This window comes from Malania oleifera, chromosome 1 (assembly GCF_029873635.1).
Source record: "Malania oleifera isolate guangnan ecotype guangnan chromosome 1, ASM2987363v1, whole genome shotgun sequence".
In the NCBI taxonomy this organism is placed as follows: domain Eukaryota; kingdom Viridiplantae; phylum Streptophyta; class Magnoliopsida; order Santalales; family Ximeniaceae; genus Malania; species Malania oleifera.
The window spans coordinates 16,925,997-16,937,491 of record NC_080417.1 but is presented as its reverse complement, the minus strand read 5'-3'; the positions used below and the strand labels follow the sequence as shown (position 1 = coordinate 16,937,491).

General features: G+C 36.0%; 1 protein-coding gene across 1 annotated transcript in view; it reads right to left on the bottom strand.

The window, feature by feature from the left end:
* Positions 1-1,140: 1,140 nt before the first annotated feature.
* Positions 1,141-11,495, bottom strand: part of LOC131144368 (nicotinate phosphoribosyltransferase 2-like) — a 28,547-nt gene continuing 18,192 nt past the window's right edge. Inside the window, exons 11-15 of the mRNA XM_058092976.1 lie at positions 5,437-5,571; positions 5,256-5,354; positions 2,296-2,404; positions 1,660-1,772; positions 1,141-1,562 (exon numbers count right to left, since the gene is read on the bottom strand). Of these exons, the coding sequence (XP_057948959.1) occupies positions 1,485-1,562; positions 1,660-1,772; positions 2,296-2,404; positions 5,256-5,354; positions 5,437-5,571 (534 nt within the window). The 3' untranslated portion in view covers positions 1,141-1,484. The remainder of the gene's footprint in view (positions 1,563-1,659; positions 1,773-2,295; positions 2,405-5,255; positions 5,355-5,436; positions 5,572-11,495) is intronic.

Genomic DNA, 11,495 nt, shown 5'->3' with positions numbered 1-11,495 from the left:
TTTCCTAACTAGTACTAATGTTTGAGCCAAAGTTTTCAAGAAATTATAGTAGGTAACAAACCGATCACACCTGAACCATCTACTAATTTTCACCCTTGAAGGTTCATTGTCAAAGTTTAGAATTTTCAAGTTAGGCGTTGCTCTCTTCCAAACCATACTTGTGATGGAACTTGTACTCAGAAAATGAATGAGAGATTCCTCCTTATCCATGCAACAATTGCAACATGAGACCATATCAATTCATAGTTTCTGCACTCTCTCATCTACAGGAAGACATTAGAACATGACTTTCCACATATACATCGATACTTTCTTAGGAAGAAGATTATGCCAGATCCACTCCATCCACGGGTATTGTTTCCCTTTAATTCTTATACCTCCCAAGTTGAGGCAGTTGAAAATTTACCATCTATGGAAGACTTCCAAATAAACACATCAGGTCTCGAGGAGATATTTTACAGGTGACGTGCTACCGAGTAAAATGAGAAGTCTAATTCGTATGGATAAGATGAGTATTCTAAACTTTCGTTTTTAATTAGCATCATTTGGTTCTCCTATGTTTTCTTCGAGTGTTTTGTTTTGCGAATATTTATCAGCAGTTTGCAGGTATTTTAATTTTATTTGTGTTTGTTTTGTTTTGATTAATATGGTCTTGTTTAGTTTGGTTTTTGGGTCGTGTTCTGTAGGTTTTTTTTGGTCTTGTTGCTTGTGATAATTTGAATTTTTTCAAAAAAAAAATAAAAATAAAAAATTCCATCCTTGTACGAGGCAATTGTTGAAAATCTTACAGCTTCATTTCTCGTTTTTAGATTCTGGGTCCTATAAGGTTGCTTCAAGACCCCAGCTCTTTCAATTATTAATGTAGTGTCTCGTAATATAAAACAAGTTCCAAGGAATGGTATATGAGGCTAAAGTAGGTCTACAGGTAGGGTTGAGCACTCTGAAGCCGCAGATTTAATGTAAACAACCTTCCTAGAAGTATTTCCCAAAACTTCAGGTGTTTGCATATTCTGAAGAAGTCCTCAAAGAGGAAAACTAATTAACTTGTGCTTCAGCAAGGCAAATGTTCTCTGGATCAACAAGCAATTTTCCACTCAAACAAGAAGCAGATCTGGAGCATTAACAATGCAAAACTGACCATTTTCCATTAAAAACTTTGGAAAAAAATATTTTCTATTACGTGATTTTCCACAAAATAAACGTAATTCATACATGTAGAGCAGCCAATGCCATCCGTAGATATTCCACAATAATTTGGATGAGATTCATGGGAAACACGAGCGGAAAGGCAAAGCAACTTATTATTATATTAAGTTAAAAAATATAAGAGTAATGGCTTCAAAAGCTCAACCACAAATACTTATTAGAATTTAACACCTGTAGTGCTGACATTTTTTCTTTTCCAAAGCTCCAATTTTATTGGAATCATTACTTGCCTTCCATTTGGAATGGTGCCCCATGCGACTCATCTAATCCACACATGCTCACTCCAACTCCCCAACAGGTGCCTCATTGAGCCACAGGAAATGAATGAACTCGTACAACTTCGCACTTACACTCACCTGCTTAGAAACAAACTAATTATTTTTTTCGGTACAAGAAGCATTTATTCACCGGTCACACCAGGAAACAGTGCAAGCAAGAGATATATGACATTACCTTGTAGGGTGTTGGGTTCAATCTCCTCATGTGGTCAGGCCGCATTTGTTCTAGCTGTTTGATGCAACGATCCCTGATATCCTTGAGTGGGGGTAACTCCTCTCTTGGTTTATCTTCAAGAAGCAAAGACAAACTTCAGAATTCAAATATCTTATGATAAATAGTCTGCAACAAATTGATTTTGTCCCATTTAAATGCTAAAAAATTTCAATCATGTGACTTAAATTTCTGAAAGACAATAATATTTCACTTGACACTCTCAGTCTCGAGAACATTTTGTGCAACATTCAAATACTATTATTACAAAGTCCAGTTTCAAAAAACATATTTGGAGTTTCATGAGTAGAAATTCAATCGGGTGTTAAAAACAAGTTTGAAGGGGATCATTGATGATGTCTATTACCTCCCCCCTTTTGGATGCTAGATAATTAATGTTGAGTCAATTGAAAATGAAAGTGAATATAGTTGGGTTAAGCACCGAGTAAAATCGTGTACAACAATTGACAAATACATACAATTTATAACCACATATTGAGTTCTTTCCCTCAAAAACAAAGAGGTAAGAACAAAAACTCAAAAGAACCTGCCATTGAGTTCCATCTCTGGAGATAAAATCGCATATTGTAATAATCTCACCTGGGCTTCCAGGCCAATAACACTTCAGGAGCTCCTCAACATGCTGAGGCACCACATATGCTCGCTTAGATTCATTGAAAGGGTGACGACACAGAATCCGTTCTGCCATCTAGAAGTTTAAAAGTGAGATGAAAAAACAAAGACTTCCTGCTAGTTCCCCCCACTCATCTGATAGTGTAAGCTCCTAATACATATAAGAATTTTTTTTTTTTCTTAAAAGGAAGCAAGCATACAAAACACAGCAATCAATGGTTGATGACATTGGCATTCAACAGGTCACAAAACAGACTGCCATGAAACATCTATATCCTTATTCCTAGATTGTAAATGAGTCACACCTTGATCCTACTCCATGTGCCAATGAGGCACCACCGCACAACCTCATTGACTTTACAAAATTTGTTTTATTTCTCCCTTTCCTACTTACAGTTACAACCAAAATGTAATGTAAAAATCTACGAAGTTAGAAATATTTTTTTAAAAAAATCACGTACAAATGAGCCTGATTCAGATGGTGAAATACAGAAACAGTAGAGCAACATGACGCTATTGGATGTGTTATAAATCATCAAGTCAAATTGGCAAGCTATTAAAGTGGCATTTACATGGCAATAGACTGAATGGAGCTGTCATTAGGCAGCCTAGGTCCTTAGAAGCAGCAACATGGAAAACAGAAACAATAAAAAGTAAGTCTTTTTCCCTCATTCTTGTGTGGCAAACACAACTCTGGTGCAGTTTTCCAGAACTATTTACTTGAAATAGAAAATACAGCTAAATTTTCTGTACACTAGATTTAGTTTCCAGCAACACATGTAAGGCCACACCTTAAACCAGAGCATGAAGAAAAAACTATTGAGTCCATGCAGACCAGTTCCCTCATAAAATTGACCAAGGGGTTTTTTTTTCTTCTTAGAAATACATGATAATTGAGTCCATTTTGCTGGCCAATATCATCCTCGCAGTGCAAATTAGGACAAATTAGCATGTCAATTAAAAATGAAGTGACTCCAATTCTCATAAGAATTTTTCATGCAGCAAAGATTCCATCTTTATACTACTAGAACAACAAAGGGACTGTTTGGTATCACACTATCACTGTAAAAAATTATTAAAGCAAAAGCTAGACATAAAAACTAGAACTTAGAAACAAAAACTAAAAACTGAAAAGCAAAATTAATATTTCTAAAATTTTAAAAAATAAAAAATTTGATTCAGCAATGCACATTTTTGTCCTTGAACTGAATAACAATAAAAAATATGATTAATATAATAAAAATACAAAAATATAAAAATTAAAATAAAAATTACAAAAATTATTTTACTTAATTATTTTATTTCAAACCTCATTTTTTACTGCTACAAGAACACTCTTAATTTAAAAGACAATTGGAAAAATAGGAAAAAAAAAGGACAGCCCAGTGCACAAAGCTCCCGCATATGTGGGGTCTGGGGAAGGGGTAGACCATGATGGGTTTATAATACGCAGCCTTACCTTATATTTTTAAAAAATATTTTTTTATTTTTATTTCAAAATTTTAGAAAATTTATGGATATTTTATTTTAGTTCCATTTTAAATTCACATGGATATTTTATTTTAATTTATATTAGAAGTTATGCATAAAATTAATGATTTAATCCACAACTTAATTTTGGATAAAACAATTGAAAACCATAAAATCTTATTTTCCAGTTTTTTTTTTTTCAAAAACTAAAAAGCAATAATAAAAATAGAAAACTAACAATGTCTGCAAATGCATTGTCATGATATGTTTATTCACTGTACAGAATGATGCCAAACAACCCGTAAGCTCTAAGTCCCATTAGGTGGGGTCAGCTGTATGAATCCTTTTCCGCCAAGCTTCGCATATTAAGGGGGAAATTCTAAGATACTGTGCAATAATAAAGCATATAGAGATACAACTGCCAAAATGGACCAGAAGGCCCAGAACTGAACCGGTTTATTAACAGAAACCGTTATAACACAAACAGAAATGACAGATGCTTCCAATCAAAGGTGCAAGTGAAGAACCTGGCAGCCTATTTCATACAAGGACAATAAGGAAAAAGGCGTAGTAAAGTTTTTATTATGTACATCTGTATATTTTGGTTTCAGTTGACTTGAGTGGTGCAAGTGTATGGGAAGACCTTAATAACTTAATATGCTCATTATATGACTCTGCTAAAAAGTTCATGGTTCATATAATGTGTCATGTAAGTAACTAAGTATATAACTGAGTTTAAACATTAATAACTGAATCTCAATCAGCATCCCAGGAAATATCCCAGGAAATACTGGAAAATTTCTATTCAAAAGATAGAATTAATTTATGTCCTAGATCAAAGCTTTACTGTTATATATCCATCACGATTGAGATGCAATGCCACACAACAAATTGTATCATATGACTCATCATAACTTTAACCTTGCATTTGGTTCGTGGAATGGAATAGCTCTTGTCAAGGAAAATAATGGTTTACCAAAAAATAAAAAAGGCAGTGGCATGGACTATGGCAAGATAAGTGACCATGTACAACCAACATGGAGTAAACAAGGAATGATTATTCGCAAATCTCAATGTCGGATTATCTATTCTAAAGCTACTCCATTTTGGTTTGAGTAATATCAACTTGTGCATGGTCATCTGCCTAAAGTAACACCACTTTATTCCACTTTTTATTTTTCGGTAAAGTGTAAACCATTATGTACTAATGCAATAGCCGGTGCATCCCACTCTATTTCATTTTGCAACCAGATGTAATGTAATTTCTTGGATAGATGAAATTAACACCCTCTGCTTGCCATAAAATATTAATAGTTTCAGCTTAACATAGTACAGGTTAAATGAGATCAGGCACAATTAATATGGAGAACACTGCCACACATGACACCTCTTAGCACCAATAAGCTTCAGAACATAAATAAGCAATTTCATAGGAATGCTATAGGTTGATTGATTACCTTTGGTAGTGGTTCATTTTCCCCCGTCATAATGTCTACCAATGGGTAACCTTCCCTCCCGTACAATCTGTAACACCGTTTTTTACATGGAATGGAGACCTAGAACCAAGAAACTATGAAACTCTAAAAAGAAACAGAAAATGCTACAATGCCAAGAAATTTCTTCAGTGTGTGGTCAAACCTTTGTAACATCTTCAGAAAGTTTGATACGAGGTTGATTATTTATCTCAACAAGCTTGAAGACACAGCCTAATGCTGCTTGAGTATAGCATGTGACCAGATAGGTTCCAATTCCAAATGCATCTACTTCATGACCCTGCATGGGAAATACTCATCCAAAATGAATGATCATCCAGTATATAAATGTCTATCAAATGAATTCCTCTATTTTATTTTATTTAAAGTGAATAACTTTTGACGCTAAAAAACTCAGACATTTAAATGTCTTATCTGTATGTATGCTCAGGCCTCATACAAAGTGTTTCACTGTAAACATAGACAAGTTGCTTGCTGAATGATTATGCGTTCTGAAAACCTAGTACAAACAATTAATATTCCACAAAAGAAATAGCACCGAGGGGCATAGACAAAAAAAAATATAAAATAAAAAATCAAGCATAAACATTCTTTGTTCCGCCATCCAGCAGTCCAATTCCCCATATTCAATGATTTAAGCATCATATCAACTGAATCATGGAAGGGCTGATAGAAATGATATTTTATATTCTTAGAACTCAATAAGCATGGAAAGGAATGGAGGGCATTGCCAAAGGAAATGACTACAAGGTGTATCAAACTGAATAGTTGTCAAAATTCAAATTTTCAGTTATGGCTTATACATGATGTGATGATTGTGTCATATGGAACACAAGGAGCACAACAAAAAAATATCAAGGAGCTTTGTGAGGGTCAAGGCTCTTGGCAATTTTGGATCCAAAGAGAACATGAGTTTCACAAACTTATACACACCAAACATGGTTCGTATCAATTGAGACAACCACCACTAGAGAGCGTCATCCTATATGTGAGAACTTCTTGAAGAAGCCTCGTAAACTTACGTTTTACAGACACAACTTTCCCTAATATATTCTTGTCCTCCCTTTTTCTTTTAAAAAAATTTATTATTTTCTACCGTTTATTATTCAACTTAGCTGCATCTAAATATTTATGCTGTGATATATCACCAATGTGTCATTAAGTCCAACTATTCAGTCAACAATATTGAAATATGTTAGTGTGTGTGAATTGATAATAAAAAAGGGTATATTAGATAAAGATAAGTTAAACGAAAGAGGATAAGAAGTCGAACCCATAAAATAAAATAAAATGAAAAAAATAAAAAATAACAATTAAACAAGGAACCCATTCTTCAATCCTTTTCCTTCATAACTCATTGAGCACTTCTAGCTAACTCCCTTTGAACCTTTTTTAGCTCTGTTTTTTACACCCATCAAAACACACTTTATTCACCCACACAAAACTTTAAATCCAATTCATACATGAGATCTTGAATTTCTAAATCCTTCCTTGAAATCTCCTCCATTGGTGTTGGTAAAATACCGTCTTTGTGCTGTTGACCATTAACCAAACTTCCATTTTCAAATATAGAGACCCCCTCCAATCCTTCCAGAGGGGATTGATGTACATATGATAAGTCCCCTAGGACGTCACTAGAATCAGAAACATATCCATATTGTTCACTGATTTCATCCAAAAGTAAACCCCCACCACAATCAAACTCACTAAGACCATTTTCATTATCTTTTAAACCCCCCAATTTCATTACATTCTTCCCTTTGCTAACCCCATCACAAGAATTGCCCATCTTCTTTGCATTTTTATCTTCCACAATAACTCTCTTTTTAAACTCCTCATTAAAATCTTTCACTACGTCACTAGAGTGCCTTTTCTTTTCTTTTCTTTTCTTTGGACAATATTTTTATTTCCACACCCATCTGCACAATCTTCTGATGAGTATAAACCTTGGGGACCCGTAGATCCCTCTGCCTGAAGGTCCGAGGCAGCAGATATCCTGCACATGACACCATCACCTTTGTAAACCTATGCTGCAGCATCCTCTTGCCCCTTCTGCAAATCCAGAACCTTTAACTACTTTTAGCACTTTTAGTTATTTCGTTTTTTTCGTCAAGGGACTTTTCCAAACTTGAGCTGCCAGCTTCCAGAACTTGCTCCACAATATGATCTGTTCCACATGAATCTCGGGGAACTGGAGGGAGATTTTGACCTTCATTTACAGATGGGTGAAAATCCTTTTTCCTTATATTGTCCACCTGCATATTAGGCATCTTGGGCTTGCCCATTATGATTGGCCTGATCACCCTTTCCCCTAGGATGGGCATCCGAAATAGGGCCCCCAATACACTGGGCCTGTTCGATTTATAAGCCCATTTTTATCTAAAAATGAAGCCCCTCCTTTTTCCATTAAGGTCCAATACAATAACAAATTGGCCCAGCCCAGAATCTTTATCCTGCTCTTCCCCTACCGTAACCCTAGCGGCCTCAACTGGAGCTGCAACCTCATCTGAAACCCTAGCCACCATTGCAGTTTCAGCGAGCCTGACTGCCTGAGCAATATAAATGTGCATCTTTAACTGGAGATCTTCTGGCGTCAGCTCCCCTGCAATCTTCGGCCTGAGCTCAGCCCCACATCAGATGCACATCTCATCAACTGGAGCTGCAACCTCATCTGAAACCCTAGCCACCATTGCAGTTTCAGCGAGCCTGACTGCCTGAGCAATATAAATGTGCATCTTTAACTGGAGATCTTCTGGCGTCAGCTCCCCTGCAATCTTCGGCCTGAGCTCAGCCCCACATCAGATGCACATCTCATCTATCCTATTTGCAGCAACCTGCTTTCCTTGTTGAAGCTTGCTTTCACAGCCTTCTCCATCAACACCACTCAACTCAACGATCTGGGCACAGAAGGACTCCCCACACCTGCGCCTTGTGATTGAAACCCAAACTCTTTGGCTAGTTAGCAGAACTTGCTCGCAAAGCTACACCAGCCAGCCCCTTTGAGCCACCAGGAATAAACACAGAAAATATAACCTTTCCATCCCATCCGCAACTCCAAAAACTTCCCCACCCTAGTCCACTTAATCGACATCTAATACAGCATATTACCCATTCGGACCTTTGAGAACCCCCACCCAACCTAACAAAATCTGGACGGTCCTCTTTTGGAAGTTTAATCCATCTAGTCCAAGATGGATTTTTCTTGAGCACGAACAGAAACTGGTTATCTCTCACCTTGTCTAATCTCAAATTGAAGGTTTTCCCTTCAATCTAAAATGAGAGCTTTGACATCTCCAGCTATATTAGAAGCCATACGGAGATTCGTGAGAGAGAGAGTGGAAGTTGTTTCGCATGAGAGAGGAAAGATACAGCGAGAAAGAAACAACTTTAGCTGGAACTGCTGATTTTCGCATAGCTTTCTGTAGATTATTGAACTATATGTAATAAAAGCAGGCACACAGAGTATAAGCTTTGTGCTACTAGCTGGCAAAAATCAAATTGAAGAAGATATAGATGCACTAGACCATAGTTAACGCCATGAAAGGGACATGGAGAAACTTAGTAATTCTTTGTCCATAATCCATATGCATATAACACTTGAGGTAGAGAGAGAATGAGAGAGCCAATGCAAATTATGCAATGCATTTGAGAGGTGGAGATAAATTGCATTCTTATGAGAACTTATTCTGAAATGGCTTTCAAATATATCTGGACTTGAGAAAAGCCTAATCCTGCAATGTTTCCAAGGGAAGTTAAAATTTTTTGCATCATCAGGCAATTAACCATATTTTTTTTCTCTGTTACAGCATTCCAGTTTCCAACAAAGATTATGGCATGTCTCAAATATAGCTGCTCACAACTACATTTGTAACCAAACAACAGAAGTAGCTGCCTATGCCAACCTTGAACAACTTGGCAGAGTCCAAAAAAGTCAATAATTTGATGCAGTCGATGCAAATTAAGAAAGCCATTTTAGAGTTGGAGGTAAATTTCATTCTTATGAGAAATTCTTTTGAAATGGTTTTCAAATATTTAGGACATGAGAAAAAACCTAATCCTGCAATATTTTCAAAGGAAGTTAAAAGTCTTGAGCATCATCAGGCAATTAACCACATTTCATTCTGTTACAGCATTCCAATTTTCAATAGAGATTATAGCGTCTCTCAGATATAGCTGCTCATGACTACATTAAAAACCAAACAAACAGAAGTAAGTGTCCATGCCAACCTTGAACAGCTTGGCAAAGTCCAAAAAAGTCTGATCCTCAGAGTAACAAAGTTTAGATCATTGGAACACCACCAATGATAGCAGGAGAGATAGTCCCCTGCGGAAAAGTGGGGCAAACCCAGAAGCCATATGCCTCATTTAGGAAAAGAAATTAATTTTAATTCACTTGATTCATTTTTATTCCACTTAGTGATGCAGAAGCATAGAGCAACTTTCATAGCTATAAATAAATTCAATTAAAGAGTCTTGAATTAATGTGGTTTGAATTTATTTGAGGCATTTAATGTTTATTGCTGGCATTTAAGTTGTTTTCCAGTAACTAGTAGAACTATACATAAAATTCGCTTTTTTTATGTGGGGTATTAAAAGTCATATTCTGTATAAATTCAGATAAAAACAACAGCAGCAGCAGCAAGCCTTACATCCCACTAGGTCGAGTTGGCTACATGAATCCTTTTCCGCCAATTCAGCCGATCAAGGGCATTTTCCTCCGCTAGTTTAACAGCTACTAAGTCCTTTCTCACTACCTCATTCCAGGTTATTTTAAGTCTACCCTACCCCTTTTAATACCAGAAACAATTCTCAACTCACTCCTTCTCACACGTGTACTTCTTGGCCTGCATTTTAAATGCCCAACCATCTAAGCCTCCCCTCTCTTATCTTGTCTTTGACTGGCACTATGCCTAGTTTATTACGAATATGTTCCTTAATTTATCTTTTAATGTTATACCACTCATCCACCTTAACATTCACAATTCAGCAACTTTTAGTTGGGTACACGTTTCTTAGTTGTCCAACATTTTGATCCATAAAGCATGACTGGTCTTATAGCTAACTTATAGAACTGTCATTTCAATTTTAGGGGTATTCTACAATCACACAGCACGCCTAACACACTCCTCCATTTTACCTATCGTGCTTTAACTCTATGTATTACATCCTCTTCAATATCTCCTTCACTTGCATAATAGATTCAAGATATCTAAATCTACTACTACGACTAATTTCTTGATTATCAAGTTTAACCTAATCTCCAATACTCCTCAAATCACTAAAACTACATTTCATATATTTTTTCCTTATTTCTACTCATCCTAAAAATTTTGGTCACTAAAGTGATTCTTCATAGTTCCAATTAGATCCCATTCCACTCCTACTTTCATCAATCATGAAAATAATATCATCTGCAAACAGCATACACCAAGAGATCTCATTTTGGATATTCTTATGAGTTCATCAATCACTAAATCAAAAAGATATGGGCTCAAAGTAGAACCTCAATATACACTGATTGTGATTGGGAATTCTCTAGGCTCCCTTCCTACAATCTTAACGCTCGTCATTACTCTATCATATGTATCCTTAATGACCTCAATATATCTATTGCAAACTCCCTTATTTTCTAAAACTGACCAAAGAACTTCCCTAGGCACTAACATAGGTTTTCTTTAGGTCAATAAAAACCATATTCAAGTCCCTCTTTTTTTTCCTAAAATTTTCCATTAATCTTCTATTCTATATAAATTCAATCAAGTGAATAAATCCAATAGCACTTTTTTGATTTTGCAAGGATTCTTGCTTGGAGTGAGTATTTTCCTCCTTATAAAATAAAATGTATGGCTTAGTTCAGTGGCATTTGTCACCCCTAGTTGAGTGACATCTCAGTTTATCTTTTCTTTGTTCGAAACTCTACTGGTCTTTTTCTTTTTTGTGTGTTTTTGGCTTGCATCAAATCGTATCAGAGCAGGTTGTGCTCTGTCATGTTGATTCCAGTTCAATTTCTTGGATTGAACTATACTTGATGCCTCCCAAGCAAAGAAGAAACGTTGAAGAAGTCAATTCGCAAGCTAAAATGGATGAATTACAGCATTCTCATGAGGTTATGCAGCAAATGTTAGCATATCTTCTTCAAAGGATTCTGGGTTCTCTTGCTAGAAGTTGCAGGAGCAATTCTGATAGTGCGAGTGAAGAAGGAGA